General features: G+C 36.1%; 1 protein-coding gene across 1 annotated transcript; it reads left to right on the top strand.

Annotated features, from left to right (window-relative positions):
- Positions 1 to 922: 922 nt before the first annotated feature.
- Positions 923 to 18,335, top strand: NMBR (neuromedin B receptor). Its single transcript, XM_041745588.1, has 4 exons — positions 923 to 1,051; positions 1,433 to 1,902; positions 15,544 to 15,892; positions 17,801 to 18,335. Exons 2-4 carry the CDS (start codon positions 1,481 to 1,483, stop codon positions 18,200 to 18,202), a joined length of 1,173 nt encoding a protein of 390 aa, XP_041601522.1. The 5' UTR covers positions 923 to 1,051; positions 1,433 to 1,480; the 3' UTR covers positions 18,203 to 18,335.
- The last annotated feature ends 3,555 nt before the right edge of the window (positions 18,336 to 21,890 follow it).

Here is a 21,890-nt window from a genome sequence, read left to right as displayed (position 1 = left end):
GAATCAGCAATTGTACACCTGAAACTAAAAAATAGTGCATTATTTATGTATTGAGACTATATTTAAGGTTAGCATTGCTCAGTCATAGGCACTCGTATGTTCAGCCTTAGTAGATATTGTCCAGCAAGTTTCCAAAAGAAAAAAAGTTGGAATTTATTTTGGAAAATTGTCCATTTCTGCTAACATTGAACATATTCAATCATTCTTACCTAAAAAATATACTGGATATATAATATATTTGGATATATAATTTATCCAAATGCACACCAGAAGACAGGCAAAGAATACTTATGGAGACATTGGCCAGATTAGCTAAAACTATCAAGACTCAAAATATCAACATTAGAAGGGAAAGATACAGTGGTATGTTTATACTGAAATACTATATGACAATGAAAAATACCACACACAAAAATTACAAAGGGGTCCCACATATATGATGCTGAATGAAAGAAACCGGACACAAGATTAAATACTTTAAGTTTCCATTTATAGGATGCTCAAAACCAGCAAACTAATCTTAGATGACAAAAGGCAGAATAAATAGTGTCATTTCAAGGGACAGTGGTTAGATTGTAGGTTCTGAATGGTGGTTAGATTAAGCTGTACATTCAAGAATTGCATACCTTATGCGTACTATATTCCAATAAAAATAAGTTTAAAACTAATATGCCAGCTGTTGGAAAGAGTTTCCATATTTGGGGTGAAAAAAATGGGTCAAGGAAGAATGAAGAGGGAATTCCATTCATTTACTCCATCCTTTTGCCTCTCATTCTCTTTCCTAAATTCAGAGTTCCAGGGCCTTACTAGCCCAGCCCCTGAATTCTGAGGTTCGCAAACTGTCTGGGGCTCCTCCCGCTCGGAGGCGGGTAAGACTGTAACTATGTAGGGGCGCAGAGTGAGAGGAATCAGATCCCCTCCAATTCCACACGCGACAGCAGGAACTGCAGAAAGTGCCAGCCGCCCCTCCGCTGGTTCCCCCGGGTTTCAGTTGCGCTTCGTTGGGCAGCTACGGGATCACTTCCTCGCCTCCCCGGGAACTGTCCAGCAGGTACTTTTATTAATTCCGGAGGGATAAATCTTTGTTCACTAAAGGACTGTTTTCCGCTAGCTGTAAAGGAAATAAACCACTGAGGATTAGCACAAAGACGCAACTGCTTTGCCTTTCTCCTTTCTTTCCTCCTCTTTCTTTCTTTCTTTCTTTCTTTCTTTCTTTCTTTCTTTCTTTCTTTCTTTCTTTCTTTTTTATTTGGAGCCAGCAGGCGCCAGTGTGCCCCTTCCAGAGATGAAGCCCCAGAGCGTGGGCAGACTCCTCACCAAGTCCCGGGCCTCTCTGGGATGCGGGGCGGTGTGACCACTAGCCCCCCCCAGGCGGGGAACCTGTCCCTGCGAGAGGGACATTGATTAAGCCCAGGTGTGTGCTACACTTCAGGGCACCTGGGCGCATGAAACTCCAGCGGACTGTCCTGGGAAGGAGACCATGCCCCCCAAGGCGCTTTGCAACCTCTCGGAGGCCGCGGGCGAGAATCAGAGCTGCTGGGTCCCGGGGGCGTCCGGCCGCGACTTGCTCCCCGCCTCCGACGGGACCGGCGCCAAGTTCGCGATCCGCTGCGTGATCCCGTCCCTCTACCTGCTCATCATCGCCGTGGGCTTGCTGGGCAACATCATGCTGGTGAAGATCTTCATCACCACCAGCGCCATGAGGAGCGTCCCCAACATCTTCATCTCTAACCTGGCCGCCGGGGACTTGCTGCTGCTGCTCACCTGCGTCCCGGTGGACGCGTCGCGCTACTTCTTTGACGAGTGGGTGTTCGGGGCGGTGGGCTGCAAACTGATCCCCGTCATCCAGCTCACCTCCGTGGGGGTTTCCGTGTTCACTCTCACTGCCCTCAGCGCCGACAGGTAAGGGCGCAGGTAGTGGCGATGAGGCCTGGGAAAGAGGTGGAAGAGGGTAAGGAGCGCTCCTGGGGGGAAAAGGGAGTTTGGAAAGTCTGGGGATGGGCAAGGAGTGAAGGAGAGAGAGTGCATCTGGGATTTGGAATGAAAGGGGTTAAAACGGACCGAGCTGTGAAGCCTGAAAAAAAAAAAAAAAAAGAAGAAGAAGAAGAAGAAAATCATTACTTTTAAAATAATTAACATTGCGTTAGTTTGATAGTAGTTTTTTTTTTTTTTTTTAATTCTTATTTATGATAGTCACACACACACACAGAGAGAGGCAGAGACACAGGCAGAGGGAGAAGCAGGCTCCATGCACCGGGAGCCCGACGTGGGTCTCCAGGATCGCGCCCTGGGCCAAAGGCAGGCGCCAAACCACTGCGCCACCCAGGGATCCCCTTGACAGTAGTTTTAAGGGTGGCTCAGCAGTTGAGCATCTGCCTTCAGCTCAGGTCGATCCCAGGTCTGGGGACTGAGTCCCGCATGGGGCCCCCTGCCAGGAGCCTGCTTCTCCTTCTGCCTGTGTCTCTGTGTCTCTCATGAACAAATAAGTACAATCTTAAAAAAACAAACAAACAAACAAAAAAGGAGTTTTAAAATGGCATATCCTAGGGATCCCTGGGTGGCGCAGCGGTTTGGCTCCTGCCTTTGGCCCAGGGTGCGATCCTGGAGACCCGGGATCGAATCCCACGTCGGGCTCCCGGTGCATGGAGCCTGCTTCTCCCTCTGCCTGTGTCTCTGCCTCTCTCTCTCTCTCTCTGTGACTATCATAAATAAATTAAAAAAAATTAAAAAAAAAGTTTAAAAAAAAATAAAATAAAATGGCATATCCTAGTCTTCCTCCTCCCCTGCACACACTTTGGGAATCTTTATTATTTACTTCATAGAAAAGCTACAGAATAATTGGACAACAGTGCAACTGTCATGTAGAGGTTTTTCTTGTGTGCCAAAAGTTTGGAAGTGCAGTTCCTTATTCAGTATTTTAGTAACATGATAGGTAAGAATGTCTGAATTAATATTAGGGAAATGTTTAATTTTGAAGTTTTTTTTTTCAAATATAGGGAAATACCATTTACACATATTAACTAAATTCTGTTTTATTTGAAGTCAAACAACTACAATAGTAAGTGCTCTTCAGATAGATGACTGCACATTCTTGTTTTAATACTTCAAGTTAAGTGACACCCCCCCCCAACAGGTAGGTACCAAATTTTAGTGTCCTAAGATGCTGTAAAAATACATTTTTGATATCAAATCTGCTTTTCACATATTTCAAAGGTGGGGAAGTGTCCATTATTCTACCTTAGCAGATCAGCTAAGTTCAACTATGTCATTTTCCAGGCGAAGATATTGAGGCACAGGGGATGTAAGTCCCTCTGGCAGAGCAGAGAAGAGAATCCAGGTCTGCTGACTCCTGGTCCAAAGGTCTCAGTCTCTCTATAATCATGCTTTCAGGCATTTAAGCAGGAGGAATGTCTGGGTGGGAGTGGGGACAAAATGTCCAATTAGGCAACTGTGCATAGAGACCTGGTCTAATTCCCTTGAGGATGGGGTATGGACTTAAGCTATTTAGATAAACAATTGAACTTGGGTGATTAAGGAGGTGTTCACTCTCCTCTTTTTCAATTTACATGTTGTTATTAATGGAAAATGAGTCCATCTAAATTTCCTGGTATTTGCAATAATATCCTTCCATTACTCTGACATTGAAATGTTATTCTTCATTGAAGGAAAGACAACAATTACCAGCGAGTTGAGAACTTCTGCCTTTTTAAACCTAATATTGACTTTTTGGTTTGTGTCATAGTCTCTCTAAAACCACTTTCCTATAAAAACGGGTGCCTTTGGGTAAATTATGCACCTCATCTTGCTACTATGACACCATTTCTATTACCTTTTATGAAGTTTTCTTTGAATCCTAGATTAAATGTGACTTTTTAGTTTAGCTGACCTCCTTTATAGGATCCATTTTAATTAGAAAGTTAAAAAATTCTACTTAATGATTAGAATGGAACTTAATGAATAATTATCACTACAATAGTTAAAATTACTATCATTGTGCTTTTATCAGTAGTAAGATCCGGGGCTTGAGTTTATTTCATGCCATTTTTCTCACTCTGTTATCAGGGAGACCCACAGGTAAGTTCGCTCTGACCAAGCTGACAGAACATGCTATACCTTATGTATTTACTGACTTTTTCAGTTTGTTATGTGTGTCATGTACTTTGTAAATGCACCGCAGACAACGTAATAATAAGGATAAAAAAAGGTGGGTGGCCTCTTCTACTTGGTCCAGATTCTACTCCTGCCTATTAGTGTGTGTTTTAGAAATAGAAATTGAAGAATTGGAATCACTGGTGGTGAAATGACCCACTACATTCCAATATTCAGTTGAAATGGTTTGGAAATGTTTTGCTGTATATTATCTACACTTCTATTTTTCTTCCAGAACACAGTAATCAACTGTTGATAAGTACTTGATCGCCTCACATTCTGTCTAACCAATGTTTTGATATCCTGTGAATTTGGGAACAAGTAGAAGACTAATCACCCTTAGAATTGTGCCTTTTCTGTGTAAATTTATTACCCTCACAACACTAGTAAGTAGGCATTAATATTGTTACCATTTTAAAGTTAAGAAAACTAAGTCTTGAAATAAAGCAACATTTTCATGACCTCACAATGATGGAGTCAGCATTTGAGCTCAGTTCAAAGACCATACTCTTCACCATTAAGCAGCATTATTGTTTTCCTAAGTGTAAGAAAGTATTAATGATTTTTCCTACTTAATGGTAGACTAAAAAGTTCAGTTTGAAATAAAGAACCCAAGAGTAAAAAAGGAAAAATGGTTGCAAAAGTTGATTCATTAGAGTCAACAAAAGGAAAGAAAACCATAAAATGTGATTGCAAGATAAAAGAAACATCTCGAAATCAAAATTAAGTAGTAGTTGTAGCAATAGGAAAACTAAAACAACACACACATACACACACAAAAAACCCCCAAAACCCTGTTAGTAGAGTTTTTAAACAACAAATTCATTTGTTAAACCAAATATCCTATTTTCATGAGATAGCTTAAATTTCTTTGCTTAAGAAAATAGAGATTTAGAAGTAGAGATCACAGTAATGTAGAAAAGAAACAGAAGATAATTCTCTTTCAGAAAGCGTATCCCAATGTGATGTGGACTTCAGTGTTTTAGAACATTGATGACAGAATCACTGGAAAGCAGAGACTGAAATAAGAAATATGATTTTCATGAATCTGCCTTGAGACCTAAATCACCTTTTTCAATGTGTTCAGTACTGTATCTGTTAGGTTCAAATATGACCAAAAGGTAGTGTGGATGACACTTTTGGCACTTGAAATTATTAATCCTTGGCTTTCCAAACTTTTTCGAGAAGTTTCAACTGATACATTCTTAGAAAAGGTCATTTGTGTTTACTGTAGATGTGCCTCAGAGGCGTGTCATAACCAGAGTAGGAGGAGGAGATACAGGGCATGAGATGGTGAGAGTGTTGACCTCAATTTGTTGTCTATTTTTATCTTGTTTTTTTTTTTTTTTTTTTGATTTTGAAAATGTACTTGTTTGCTTGCTCACATTAAATAGCTAATTACAGGCACTTGTGTATTCTCTGAGGTATTATGTTTCTAACAGTTTTACGCGTGCGCGCACACATACACACACACACTCTCTCACATGTGTGCTATGATACTGAATAGGTGGAGTCCCATAAACATACTTTGTGGTTGGCATGATAGATCTCTCCTTCACTATTTATTACAGTAGTTTCATTTTCAGGCTTAGAATATCATTTCTTTGATTCATGAAGACCTTTCACCCTCTAAAAGCCCCTAATTAAAATGCAAATAACCTTTAAGAATGGGTTCTTCTTTTTTCCTTTACAGGAATAAAATTCTCAGATTCCTGGTGCTGAACTGTAAAATTTATAATTTTATGTATTTACAAATGTAAAACTAGGTGTTAATTCATATTCTTTTTAATGTAACTGTTAATTAAAATGCATTTATAAACTCAATATTAAAAATCTATAAGATAATAAGAGTGAAATTAATATTAATTTAAGGTATGGATTATGTTTTTTTTCTGATATTAAATAGACAATGCTGGATTGGATGCAAAAATACCTTTGCACCAAATCTGAATAAAGTGCTAATATAGTAATGATTTCAAGCTTTTGTTTGCCAATTAGGATAATGAGATTTAATTCCATAACTGAGCTAATTTTGTTAGGTATGAACCTTGAATCATTAGCCTTATCTGGATATTATACCAATGAAAACATATTCTCTTCAGTACAATTATTTGCTAAAATACTGAAACAGATCAAATGTAGGACCTGGATCTAACACTCCTTAGCTGTCAGAAACATTTTTTGGTCAGTCTCAGTCCAGTGATGGGAGGGAATGCCATAATCTGTTTGCTGAGTTTTCGCCAAAACTCCTGATCAAAGCTCAGGTACTGATTAACCAACTGGCCCCAACTGGAGATGCTTTCTTTGGTCTGGACCCCTGGATAGTATGTTTGGAAATCTTTGCTTCTCTGTGCTGACATTAGCACTTAAGAGAGTGTTTCTAAACTCTTCTGGAGAGTTCAGGCTGGCTATACCTCACTAAGAGAATACTTCCCACTCCCCCTATAGATAACCCATTTTACCAGAGTAAGGACTTCTTTATTTTCAACTTGCCCCAAAAGAATTTAAAAGAGCTTATAAATAAAGATCCAAACAAAATACAACAAAAAAAAGAAAGGAAGGAAACTCAGGTAGCGGAAAAATAAAAGTTGAAGACAATAAGGTGGCTTATACTATCACCAAATGTGAGTCACATGCTTGTGAACAATTTTTCCATAAGAAGGGCTCAGTGTTATTTTTATGTAGTCATAAAACAAGATAAATTATAACCTGCACTTAATTTGTTTTTAATTTGAATTCGTATGTTTTTTTGGTTAAACAAAAGTTGACTCCAATAAGTCTGATATCTTTTGCTCACTAGTCTCAAATGCTTCCAGCTTATGTCCTTTTTCCTTCTCTTTAGAAGGATTCTTGCACATTGGGGGTGCTGTATAATTTTTACAATATTCACACTAATGCCATCATTTATATATTATCTTATAGTTTTTGAAGATTATTCATCCACCTTGATTTGAAACCTTTAGGACACACTATAAATAAGGAGGGGATATACTACGCATGTCAGTGTGAGTCCTGTTATCTATTGGTTCAAATGTTCTAGTTGGAGAAGATGATAAAATAGTGCAAAACACATGCTCAGAAGGCAATATTTTCTTCATTTGCAAAAGAATAATGTCTTCTACTGCAGAGCTGAGGCATTATAGATAGGATCCTATTATTTTCCTACCTGGCTATTGAGCAAAGACCAAAAGAGGAGAAGGGACACTAGAATCGTTAAGGCAGGGATCCCTGGGTGGCGCAGCGGTTTGGCGCCTGCCTTTGGCCCAGGGCGCGATCCTGGAGACCCGGGATCGAATCCCACGTCAGGCTCCCGGTGCATGGAGCCTGCTTCTCCCTCTGCCTGTGTCTCTGCCTCTCTCTCTCCTTCTCTCTGTGTGTGTGACTATCATAAATAAATAAAATTAAAAAAAAAAAAAAAAGAATCGTTAAGGCAGCTGGATGGTGAGTTCTGTCTCTGAGGCTCTATCTATTGCTCTACTCAATGTTGCAATGTCTCAGACAAGGCTTTCAGTTAATAATATATGCTGATTCTATTTGGCCCACTTCTCGGTGGAAACAAAGACTCTCTAAGATGTACCTGTCAGTCTTTTGCCTGTGATACTACAATTAACTAGGGGTCCATCTGGTCTGCCTGAGCCAGGAGGTCAGACAGTTGACATTCAACACTTTCCTTGTTAGTTGTCCCAGCAGTACAGTTCCTGTTGTGTGTCTCAAGAACAAAAATAACAATTTCTTCGGTTCTTCTAGTTGCTGATTCCTCAGAAGGGTTGACCAGTCTCCAAGGTCTTGAAAATTTTTAATTCTGTTTTTATTTTCTCGTTCTCAACAAGTTCTTTTTAAAAAAATAAAATTTGAGTATAGTTGACATACAATGTTATGTTAGTTTCAGGTGTATAACATAGTAAGTCAACTTCTCTATGTATTATGCTATGCTCGCCACAAGTGTAGCTACCATCTGTCACTGTGCAACACTATTATAATAACATTGATTAAATTCTCTATGCTGTTTCTCTTATTCTCGTGATATTCATTGGATAACTGGAAGCCTGAATCTCCCACCCTCCTTCATCCATTTTGCTATCCCCTCACCTCCCTTCCCTTTGGTAGCCACCAACTCATTCTCTGTATTTGTACATCTGATTCTCTTTTATTATTATTATTCGTTTGTTTTGTTTTTCAGGATTCATACATGAAAAAAATCACATGGTATTTGTTTTTCTCGATCTGACTTATTTCACTTAGCGTGATACCCTTTACGTCCATCTGCGTTGTCACAAATGGCATGATCTCGTCCTTTATTGTGGTTGTATAATAGTTCATTCAATAAGTTCTAACTTAAAATCTTTTAGTTAATCCTTACTTGTTTATTTATTGTATTTCTGGAAAAACTGATGTTGATATGAGGTGTAGATGATTCTCTTCTGGAAGGAGTTGATCCAATATTCAGTACAAAATAGTTATATACTATGTGCATTTACTTTCCATTATTATTTCTACTTTTGAATTAGTATGTAGGTTTCAGATAATATTTATGTAATCAGTAAATTTTTTCAGCTCTAGGAAAACTCCAACCACATCCCAAATATACTGACAACTGATATTCGGAAAGTTCATATGTTTATTTTCTACACAATAAGATATATATTCATTACATTTCCTTTTTTTATTGTTTGTTGTTTTGTTCCTGAATTCTCATTTGTTTCTGTATGATAAAAATTATTTTCAATTTTAATTCAGGATCCAAAGTGATGAACCAGCTTGATATTGCTAGGTTCAAACTCAATGAGCTGTCTCTTAACTTATTGTTTTAATTATTGATACAAAATATTCATTGTTATTAGGTTCACAGCCTACCTTTGCGAATGTCACTGATTTACTGAGGTTCTGGCAGTATTTTCTATTTCCAGTTAGTCATAGATCTTCAAGGGGAACAAGAATAAATGTTAACCATTTATTTATCCCTAACCCTTCCCTTGATTCATCTGTTTGCCACTAGGTTTTGATTTTTTTCTTCTGCAGATTTTCATTAAGAATATTTTTTAAACTTTCAATATAAATCCCCTTTACTTTTATTATTTGTGGAAATTTGGGTGGAATATTTTGAGAATGAAAATTTTAATAATTGTTATTTAATTTAAATTAATTTTTGGAAGAGAATCACATTTTAAGAGACAGCCAAGCATTAAACATCTCATAAGAAGTAGTTTTAGATTATGAGAGCATAACCTGGAGGTGACTATAGGTATTTACATTGATTTGATGAAAATGTAGTTTTTAGAGATGACTTTAAAAATATGAAATATTACTTGCTAGTACTATTGAGGCTTAGTTACTCTCATAAAAATGATTGTTATAATTGAGAAAATGTGATTACAGACATAAGTCTTTTAAAAAAATTCATTTATTTATTCATGAGAGATACACAGAGAGAGCAGAGACACAGCAGAGGGAGAAGCAAGCTCCATGTAGGGAGCCCGACGTGGGACTCAATCCCAGGTCCCCAGGATCATGCCCTGGGCGTGAAGGCAGGCGCTAAACCGCTGAGCTACCTGGGAATCCCGTCTTTTCACTTAAAAATACCACTGGCTTTAAAAGGACAAGGAAGTCAAATTTCTATAAATGAGTAGAATAGATAATACACTTTCAGCTGCATTCTCTGCAATGTTCCATAAATTGAAAATATATAGACTCTGAAGTCACAAGATAGTCTTGTGTGAATCCTGAGTCATCTGCCTGCTGGCTCTGTGATCATTTCAACATCACTTAATTCCTTAATTTCAATGAACTTTTCTGCAAAATGGGTACTTTAATCAATTTTACTGCACAGGATTATTTTCTCAAATGACAATGTGAAAACATTTCTAAACAGTATGTTGCTGTGTAACTACTTATACTGTGTCTACTATGTATCAGGATAACAAATGACCCTTTCATTCAAGCCAATTTTTATTCACATTTGCAGTTACTTTTTAGATAATAGGCATTGAAGTGGAAAACAAAATAAGCCTATTGTAAAAATTAATGAAAATGAGCTCTCTACCTTCTATAGGCCTTCTCTAATTCCTTTAATCTTAGACTGGCTAGTTCTAACCTGTTGCCTTCAACACCATGATTTGTCATTGTCATTCTCCTTGTGACACCTTCATGTGTCATTTAAGTCATATACTTTAATGGGTTAAGAACAAAGTGATTTAGTGGAGGGGAGTAAAGAACAAATGGAATTGCTGAGCCCTCTGTAATCAAATTTGGTATTTCTCATCCTTTCCAAAGTGACATCCCACTTACTACATTATTTTTAAAAGATTATCGTTATAGACATTCTGTTCTATAATCATGAACAGATACTTTTAAATAATAAATTTAGTAATTTTAGTCACAATAAGTTTTATCGCTATAAGCTATAAATACTTTTAAAATATGATGTTCAGCACCTGGGTGTCTTAGACAGTTAAGTGACTGACTCTTGTATTCAGCTTAGCTCATGATCCTGGGACAGAGCCCCGTGTCAGGCTCCATGCTCAGTGGGGAGTTGGCTTGAGGATTCTCTCTCTCCCCCACCCTCTGCCCCTTCCCTGGTTCACACACACTCTTTCTCTAAAATAAATAAACAGATCTTAAAGAAAAATCATGTGACATATTGTATAGGTCAGGCATGTAATTTTTAATGCTGAACTTTTGCTGGATTCCAGATACTCTCCACTGCTGAATGTGTGTCCTTTGCACCAGACAAGCTCACAGGGGTCTTGTAGAAAGATGCTTATCGCCACAATCAATCTTCTTAAAAGGTGGTTTCTAAACCTGGTTTGTATTCAGAATCATTTGAAAATCTTAGTAAAATGCAGAACCACATTTTACATCCTAGAGACTCTGTGCCAGTGAATCTGAGGAAAAACCTACTCCTCTATCTGTTTTCAGCTCTATATGATTCCAAATTGAATCCAGCTTGGGCATCACTAGACTAGACTGAGTATCCATCTCTGACATTCATTCTAACCTTAACCTAATATTCAACGACCATCCTAGTCCACCAAAACTGCTTTTACTAAGTAATCTCCTGGCCGCTCAGATCACATTTCCTTATCAGTTCAACAAACATTCATTGAGGAATGGTTATGGGTCAAGCATTATGTTATGTACTTTAGATAGATTAGTAAGCAAAAGGAGGTTTTCATTTTCATTTTTGTTTTCAGGGAGTATTTGACACAGAGGTCTATACGTTTTTTTTGAAATTTTCTCTTTCTCTCTTGCTTTCATGATACCTTTCTCTCCTTTGTCAGATTGATCACATTTAAACTCTTTGTTGGCCTCTGATAAATGAAAGTATGATAAGCCAAAAGAGAGAGAGAGAGAGAGAGAGAGAGAGATGATAGAAGAAACTGGATAATGTAACTAGTAGGTTTACAGAAATGTGTAGATGGAGATTTTGAGATACTGAGATGACTTTAAGTGAGCTAAAATGATCCAATTTTCATGATATATTTTGTAATATGATTATATTTCATTAACTATTTTAAATTTAGACTATACACAGATATGGTAAGTGCAAGGTTCAAAACAGAAATTAATGAAGAAGCATATCTATTTATTGATATTTAGTACATGAATGATGATTATGTTTTTAGTTCCTTTTGATTATTTTCTAGTTTTCAATGAGGAATACCTTTCTGAGACAATCTGAAAGAAAAAAAAAAGATAACTTTCACACATATGTATTATGCTACTAAATTTAATGAGATGGTTTGTACGTTGAGAGACTATCATTCTTACATTTTTATAAATATTTGAAAGAAGGATGATTAAGCATGTCCATATTAATTTGCACTATATTGTTTGACTTTTTATCCTTTCAAAGATGTACAGGAAACATTAATGTAAAGTTTATTATTTGGCAAGTATAAGTGATATGTAAGTACTAATAATGGCACTTCAGTGATCTCTTGTTTTCTTTTTCATTTTTTTAAAAGATTTTATTTATTTATGAGAGACACAGAGAGAGAGGCATAGACACAGGCAGAGGGAGAAGCAGGCTCCATGCCGGGAGCCCAACATGAGACTTGATCCCGGGTCTCCGGGATCAACGCCCTGAGCTGAAGGTGGCCCTAAACCCCTGAGCCACCCGGGCTGCACCCTCTCTTGTTTTAAACTGCAATTTCTGGCTTTATTGAATTGTTGATATTCCCTTTTCTGTCAAGTTTGTATCCTTTAGGGGAAGATCCAAAGTCTATTTCCATTTCTTGCAGGGTATGACCAAGAATCATTCCAGTTGAAAAGGCTTCTCTACCCATGTCTTACACTCCTACTAGGTTTTTTTCTCCTAAATTAAGAATTCTAGATTGGTTGCTATCTTTACTGTGGCAATCTTATCAGAATGAAAAAGTTACAGCTTTCATTTCTCTTCGCAGTTTCCTTAACATAATTTATGTTTATGTGGTTAGATATGGGGTAGAATAAAGGCGTGGGGAGTGATGTTTCCTTCCCTTTTAAATCCACAAAGGAAAGACCAGAATATTCTTTGAGATTTCTGACAATCTAACAAAGAAAGGCTACTTAATTGTTTAATTTTTAGTATTCATCACCCCCTAAAACTTCTCTACTCTTTTCCCATCTCCTCCCTTTACAAAAGAATTTACCATCAGCTTTGTAAACTTTAATCTTAAATATGAATTGGCTGGTGGTAGATATCTAACTTTTGGGGAGAAATTCCAACATAAAGAAACCAAATAAATAAACCTCTTTGAAGGTATTAGTTGTTCTTTTTGTTTGTTTAAAATCTGCTTTAATTGTATTTCCATGAATTCCAAGAACAGCATCACAACTAATGTGTAAAAAAAAAAAAAAAAAAAAAAAAAAAAAAAGCAGAGAGGGACACCTGAACATGTAAAAAGAAAAAATGGATCCACAGTGAAAATAATGTATATTGGTACTAAACTTCAGTTACTGGACTCTGTGAAGGGAATAGGCTTCTTCTAAGTAGTTATTCGCTTGGATTTTATTGTGAGAAAAAGGATTTTTTTCCCTTGAAACTTGAGAGAAGCTGTGCTACTATTGTTAACTATTACTGAAACTATACCAGAAAGAGAAGTAAAATTTCCTGAATTAGTTCTAGATATACAATAAGACATTATATATTTATAACATAAGAATAGGATGTTATGGAAAAGAGTGACTTGAAAACTAGAAAGAACTTCTAGAAATCAAAAATATGATAGCAGAGGTTTAAAAAATCAGAAGAAAGAGTGGAAGCTAAAGCTTATAAAGTATCTTAGGAGTAAAACAAAAAAAAGGTGGAGATGATCTTAATAAAGTAAAAGACTAAGAAAGAGGAATTGAGATTCAAATACTGGGACCCCAATTATTCGGCAAGGTGGCAAAAGAACATTGAAAAAAAAAAGGAAATACAGGAACATGAAAAATTATACAAACAAGAAAATAATCAAGTAGCAAATGTAGGTATATTAGAGACATGTGTAAGAAAGAAAATATATTTTGTTTAATTCTGTAGTGTGAGATACTTGTTTAGTTATAATAACAATATAGTGACTATTTTATAAACATTTAATATAGCATACTAAACCAGGAAGCTAGTAATGGGAGGAATAGAGGTAGTATAAGAGAAAATCTTCAACCTCCATAACAGGATGTCAAAAGCAAATGTCTATAATATTTATTTCAAGAAATAGTGGCAAAGATACATTTCTTAGATATACGGAGGTAATGACATGACATTGGTTCGTCCCAGCCAGGAGCAGGACCTGAAATGAAATTGAGGGTTTCTATTTTTCTTTATGGGCTCTTAGTGCACTCTGATGAAAAAGAAGAAAACAAAACAAAACAAAAATAACACCTCTTTGAATGTATTAATCTAATAAAAATTTTAAAGAAACAAAAAAAAATAGCTCATTCTAGTTACTTACTGTATTTCTTCTTTTAGCTTCTTAAGAACATGCAATTAAGCAGAATGAGGATGGAGCACATGTCTACTGTGTTCTGCGATATGCAAAGTCTGGGTAAAATAAATGCATTATGCATGCTACTTTATTTAATTTGGTGTCGAGGCCCTTTGTTGCTACTCCACTTTAAAATTTATGTTTCTTGTTATACATGGGAAGACTCTCTAGATAAAAATACGGACCTTCTCTTCTTGAGGGCCTGGGAATGACACTTTATGCAAGTCAGGAAGGAGAAGGAGAGGCTCCCTCAGGCTGGGAGCTGTTCCTCTCCTATAGGTGATGGGAAATATTTTTACAGAACCTCAGAAGACCTTACCCAGTTGTATGGTGCTTGAAATAGTCTGAGTTTTTTTAGAACACAAGACTAAATCAAACGTAAATAAGGAAAAGGTACAGAATCATAACAATTAGTATCTGCTAATTAGCAGGCACATCTGTTAATCAGGCATTTTATTTTTGTATAATCAAAGAATTTTGAGAGAAATGTTATAAATCCTCACCCTACAGATGAAGATCTTTTTTCTTCAGATGAAGATCTTAAGTGATTTTCCAAAAGGTATTAGAGATGAGACAAAGGTTCAGATTTGTTTGACTAAAATCACTTTTTATTCTATCTTGTTAACAACCTAGATATACTATAACAGAAATACTTTCAGAAAAATATAAATAATTTAATGTTCACTAACAATTTTTTTTTTTGCATTATTATTGCCTAAAAGCGTGTGAGTGATTTAGCTGTTTGGATTGGTCAAGCCCTTAAGTTCTGGAGTGTGTTTCCTTTCACCAGTATGATGGTATTATATAGGAAGAGAGGATTTCATGCGGTCTCAACATGAAATAAATTTGATCTGCGAAGACAGAATGTTATTTCATCTTCAGTTCTTTCAGCTCTTATGATCGAAACATGGCAAAAATCACCGTCTAGATAGTCTGTAAGTTTTACTAATGTCCTTAGGAATAAAAGTAGGAGACTCAAGCTCAAAAGCTAAAGGCAAGTATTAAGATAGAACTTAGTAAAATTACTTTGTAAACATTTTATATTTTAGAGTTATTGTCTATTCCCTGCAATTTCAGCAGTGATCTTTTTATGTTTTTTTGAAAATATAATGATTCCAACAAGAAATTCAGTAACTGATGCTGCTTTGTGGCATGTATGGATTTCGGAAAGAAAGAACTTGTGAAAGAGGTAAGCAAATCAATGCAATTTGAAGAATGACAGCTTAGAGTCTTTCCCTGCCTCTTCCCATCTTCTGTGCCAACAAGCAGTGGAGTGACTTGTAGACACACAGACGTCGGAGGCGCCAAGTATTCCATCCACTGCAAACCAGCTAGGGAATAATAGAGCATCAGCAAGTAGGATCTTCCTCCCTCCCTCCCTCCCTGGCTCTTCCTCTTTCCCTTTCCATTTGTCTACGAGAGTAATGTGGGGCGTGTTGTTTGCCAGGTACAGAGCCATCGTCAACCCCATGGACATGCAGACGTCCGGGGCGGTGCTGTGCACCTGCGCCAAGGCGCTGGGCATCTGGGCGCTCTCCGTGCTGCTGGCCGTCCCCGAAGCCGTGTTTTCCCAAGTGAAGCGCATCGATAGTTCCGAAAACGGCAACTTCACGGCGTGTATACCCTACCCTCAGACGGATGAATTACACCCAAAGATTCACTCAGTGCTCATCTTCTTGGTTTATTTCCTCATACCACTGGCTATTATTAGCGTTTATTATTATCATATTGCAAAGACCTTAATTAAAAGCGCACATAATCTTCCCGGAGAATACAATGAACATACTAAAAAACAGGTAGGCTTGGCAGGTGTGTGTGTGTGTTCGGGGTGTGGGGGTCAGATGCAGTCACTGCTACTTTCTGTTCCATTTCTTGGATTCTCAGTACCATGAAAGATTAGAAAAGAGCCACAGGGCACTGGGATTTGCATTTAGCCCGAACTGGAAGGGACATTGTGTTGGGAGGAGGAGGGGAGAGCATCTCTGTAGAGGTCTACTGAGGTTCCCCTTACCTGCCATCTGGGCCTGGGCTGTAAAAATTTAATATCTTTGAAAGCATTTCCTTACCTGCCAATGTTAGTGCAAAAACAACATAATAAACCAGAAAATCATCACATTTTAAGAATAAGTTTATTTAATTATTGTCTCTTCTCCCATTAGCCCAATAAGGATGACAAAGTCTGGGACAAGGACCATCAGGAAAGACTATAGGACATGGTCTGGGAACTGGGGGTGCAGTTTGTGCAGGATGCCAGAATTGTCTAAATATGTAGCATCATTGAAGCAAAAAAAAAAAAAAATCCAAGTCATAGGCTCACTGTACTTTTTCCTTTGCCCTGTAATCCAATCTGTATCTCAGTTTGGGTATTTGACTTTTTGCTTTGGTTTCTAAAACTGAGTTCCTCTTACCCTCCCACCTCCACTTTTGTTTTTTTAAATGGCATTAGTTCTGCTTGTTTTTGTGAATTTTTCTATTGGGACTTACAAACTCTGACTTGGTAACTGGGCTTGATATCTGCTAAGAAGTAATCTCAATGCCAACAGTCAGTCTGTGCATTTGAGTCTCCAAGTATAGACTGCCATGAAATTCTTGCACCCATGCTCCACCTGCTAGGGTAGACAATGCTTCATAATATAAATTTCACAACTGAGTTCCTAAATATTGCCATCCTACTTAACTCATGCCACTAGAATACATCTGGAGTACCACATTTTGCTTTCCTCCTCTTTGCTGCACTTTTATTTGCTTCCCCCAACACTGTTCACGACTACCACCCAACATCAGATCTGTCTTAATTGTAAACCTTTCCAGTTTTCTTTGGCATGTTCTAGTTAATTATCAATAGTTTTAGCTCTGAAAATATCATTCTGCTTACTATCAGTATCTTTTGATAAACTAAGTTTTCACACTCATGCTGCCTTATTTAAACATTTAAGCAAATAAGACAAATATGAGCTAAACCTTGAACTTTAGATGTTAGAAAAATAATTCTTAGACTAAATTTTGAATTTTCTCTATCAAATTTCTGAAGGCTTTCTTATAAAACAGCAAATACCATATATAAAGTTTATGAAAAGAAAAAATGTATTTTTATTTTTAAAGGTAATCTAACATAGTAAATACTTACAGATTTGATAGTTAATCAGTGATTTTGATTTATGTGAGCCAGAACTTCAAATCTCAAGTTTTGTGTTTTTGTTTGTGTGTGTGTAATAAGGATTTAAAAAGTCATGCTCTATTTCAATTTCCCTGATTTAAAAAAAATCTAATCTTGAATTTATTATGTGGTTCATTAAGTCAGTGGATTTGATACAAACAGAAAAGATTTATTTTTATTTATTTATTTTTTCAGAAAAGATTTATATTTAAAGTGAACACAGTAAGACTGTAAGCAACAAGAAAGTAGTTAAAAATAAGAGAATTTTTTAGGTCACAGTTTTAACATGAAGATATAGCCATTTATTAATAGTTTATCATCTAGTCTTGTATAGGCTGTCAAATATTTTTAGATGAAAGAGTAAAGTGACCAAAATAGGATTTGTCAAACTCTTGAAATCATCACTTTGTTGAAGAAAATAATTTTTTGTATTTTTGGCTGCATTTGTATGCCATGGTAAGTTTTAATCTTTTTGCACCATGTTGTCTCACATGTGGATGGTTCCAGTTTCATTTTAACTGATGGGACTATTTCCTTGTACTTGCAGATGGAAACACGGAAACGCCTGGCGAAAATTGTGCTGGTCTTTGTGGGCTGCTTTGTCTTCTGTTGGTTTCCAAATCACATTCTCTACATGTATAGGTCTTTCAATTATAATGAGATTGACCCATCTCTAGGCCACATGATTGTCACCTTAGTTGCCAGGGTTCTGAGCTTTTGCAATTCTTGTGTCAATCCATTTGCTCTTTATCTACTCAGTGAAAGCTTCAGGCGGCATTTCAATAGCCAGCTCTGCTGTGGGAGGAAGTCCTATGGAGAGAGATCAACCAGCTACCTTCACAGCTCTTCTGCAGTGCCTATGACATCTCTGAAAAGCAGTGCTAAGAACATGATGACCAATTCAGTTTTACTAAATGGGCACAGCATGAAGCAGGAAATGGCATTGTGATTTTAGCGCTTCTACTCACAACTTACTACATGGTTTACTCACCTTTCTATCTATTGAGCAGAGCAGAAAGAAGCAATTTCCTCATTCTTACTATTGCCTAGCTAATTCATCAGGTGATTTCATGATTGACTCAGAAAAGGCAAGACAAACAGCTAGCATTCTTCTCTGAACAGGATTTTAAATTACATTGAAAAATATATGTCTCACATTAAAAGTCATCCAAGATGCCATTTTATCTGTGTATAAATTAATATTGTTTCAGGATTTAAGCTGTTGTTAGAGACAACTCTAATGTGTTTATCTTAAATTTGTTTTATCTTGAAGCATGAAATGAATTCCTATATTGACTTGATGATTCAGTGAGGGTAATACACAAACTCTCATTATTTGAAATACAAGTCATATTTTCCTGGTGAATTTTATTCATAAGCAGTGCATGTATTTATCTCTTTTGTTTAAGTAAAATAGAGAATTCAAAAGGTAGAGCTTAGTCACAAGTCAATAATATTTATTGTGAATCTTTGCATGATTAATCATAATTTATAGAGACAGCTTTATGTCTGTAACTTTTAGGTGTGTGATCAAAAGGAATGATGACATTCGATTATGAATAGTAAAATAGATACCATATGAATATGATCGATTTTCATTATGAATGTAAAATAGGTATCATATGCCTCGAAACTGTGACTTAGAAAATGGCATAGCCATTTTCATATACATTGCTGAGTCTCTGAACATTTAGATGAATCTGTATAGATATGATGATTAGTGTAATTCTGGTGAGTTCAATCATTTACTCATTCTCTCTTGCAACAACCACCTGATAAGTGTATGAAATCTCATTTAGGCAAGTTTTCTCTGCATAGTACCACAGTTTTTTCTGAATAAATATTTTAAATATTTTACCAAAATGTAAACATGGTCTTCATTAAATTCTAAACACTACCCCTTCTTAGATATGTATCAGTAAGTCTAACATTTGAATTAATATATTTCATACTATTTCTCTTTCTAAATTTGCCAAGTGGAAAACTCTATTAATGTAGTAAGCTCTTTCTTAAACACCCCTAAGCCATACTATTTAAGATATGAAATATTCAATCATATGTAGCAATGGGAAAAATAAACACAAGCAAATTGTCTATGATAGTTGATAATAATGATAATGAACATTAATCAAGTGTTTTCCCTATTCTAGGCATAATCATAAAACTTTATCTTTTTTATTAATCAAATTTAATACTCAGTATAAACCCTAAGGTGAAAAACAGAAAGATCCATTTTTGGTAGGGCATGAAGTTACACAATTTGAGGAATATCTCTATTAGAAAAATACACAATTTTGCAAATTTTACTCAATTATACCCAATCATATAAACACATTGCCAGGGCACCGAACTTAAGCTTTATTCACTTCATGGTAAATTCATTTCTGAAATGTGTCCTATTATTATCCTTATTTTATAGACTAGAAAATTGAAACTCAGAAATATTAAGAAAGTTAAAGAGAATTTACATAGCCTTGTGGGAAATGTGAGACCTAAAACCAGATGCTTCACCATGGTACATGTACATGTACCCACTATTCCATCACAACTCAGTTGTAACTCTCTTCTATCTTGATTAGTCGTCCTAAATGCAAAAGTTGTTGATCTACTCATCAGAAAGGTGCAAAATATTATACACAAATTTTACATGGACTCTGAGTGTCTTAAACTTCTAAATCTTTTAAAATCTTTTAATCTTTTAAGGATGTTGGTAAATTGAACACCAATAAAAAAATAATTTATTAAAAAAATCTTTTAAGGCTTATCTATTAAAATCTAAAGAACCAATGGTAATCCTCGGTCCATGTGGAAACTTTCTCTTGCTAGTATTAAGATGATGGTAGAAGGTTATATAAGAGTATTGCAAGGTATATGCAAATATATCTTGCAAGATTCTTTTAATTCCTCACATATTCTCTCACATATATTACAAAGTATTATGCTATATATATACTTGTATGAAACTATGTGTGTATATGCAAAGCTAAAGGGATATACAAACATCTTAGTTACAAAGTCCTGATAATTTAAAATTTATGAAATAATGTTTTTATATAATCTGTTATTGATTTGCTTTTTGGGAATGAAAAACATTTTTTCATGAGATATTTTAGATAAAATTTTTATTTATACTTATTTTGTTTAAGTATTTTATTCATGAGAGACACAGAGAGAGAGAGGGAGGCAGAGATACAGGCAGAAGGAGAAACAGGCTCCATGCAGGAGGCCCAACGTGGGATTTAAACCCGGGTCTCCAGGATCATACCATGGGCCAAAGGCGGTGCCAAACCGCTGGGTCAAGGGGGCTGCCCACTTTTCCTCTTTTAAACAAAGAATTTTAACAATAGCCACATGTCTGATTATATACTATTATCAATATTATCCAAATTTGTCTGCATTTTATTTTATCTTATTTATTAAGTTTTAATTTTATTTGCTACATTTAAACATTTTCTTTTTTTTTTTTTTTTTTTAGATACAAAGATTACACATATATAGCATATGTGTGAACATATTATAAATATACATTGTATCTGTGTTTTTATTTTTTTTATTTTTTATTTATTTATGATAGTCACAGAGAGAGAGAGAGAGGCAGAGACACAGGCAGAGGGAGAAGCAGGCTCCATGCACCGGGAGCCTGATGTGGGATTCGATCCCGGGTCTCCAGGATCGCGCCCTGGGCCAAAGGCAAGCGCCAAACCACTGCGCTACCCAGGGATCCCCCATTTAAACATTTTCTTTCTGGTTGCTATTGATACTGAAAGTCAGACTTTCTCTTAATGTTGAGCTCTGAAGTTCGGAGACTCTGTCAATTCTTAGAACTCTGTTCATAAATTAAGCTTACCTCATGGGCTTACTTGAAGATTACCTGGGCAAACTTTGTTTTGAATCAGGCTGTTGCACTCTGCTGCTGGGTTATAATTCTAATTCACTCACTAACCATAATGATTTCTCATTTTCAAGAAGTCCTTTTCTCAAATATATTCTTTGTACTAGATACCTGATAATTAATATATTAGCATATATTCTATGTACAGCATGATGAAGGCAAATATTTAATATTTACTTTTATCATATACTTTTCAAGTCAAATAAAACTTCATGCCTAATACACACATACATACTCTCACACACAAATGAGATTTAATTCATATTAAAGTAGAACTCAAGGTTTGGCATTGGTTAGATTTTATATTTTTGGTTTATTTATACATGCTTTACATACTTAATTTTTGAGTTATTTATGTTTATTTCTCAGCATTGGAAGACTTTTTATTACCAGAGAGTGAAAATAAAAGAAGCAAACTTTAATTTTTTTAAAATTTATTTTTTAAAGATTTTGTTTATCCATTCATGAGAGACAGAGAGAGAGAGGCAGAGACATAGGCAGAAGGAGAAGCAGGCTCCATGCAGGGAGCCCGACATAGGACTTGATCCCAGGATCCCTGGATTATGACCTGACCCCAAGACATGCTCAATCACTGAGCCACTCAGGCATCCCACTAAGCCCTAAATTTATCTATGAAATCAAACTAAAGAAGGAAATCTAATTATGCATATTAGTCAGAAGTGGAACAAAAATGTGAAATTTCAAATCTGTTAAAATATGCAGAATGAAACAGACTTTTGAAAAG

This window comes from Vulpes lagopus, chromosome 2 (assembly GCF_018345385.1).
Source record: "Vulpes lagopus strain Blue_001 chromosome 2, ASM1834538v1, whole genome shotgun sequence".
NCBI lineage: Eukaryota > Metazoa > Chordata > Mammalia > Carnivora > Canidae > Vulpes > Vulpes lagopus.
Note: the sequence above shows the minus strand (reverse complement) of the source record. Positions and strands in the feature narration are given on the sequence as shown.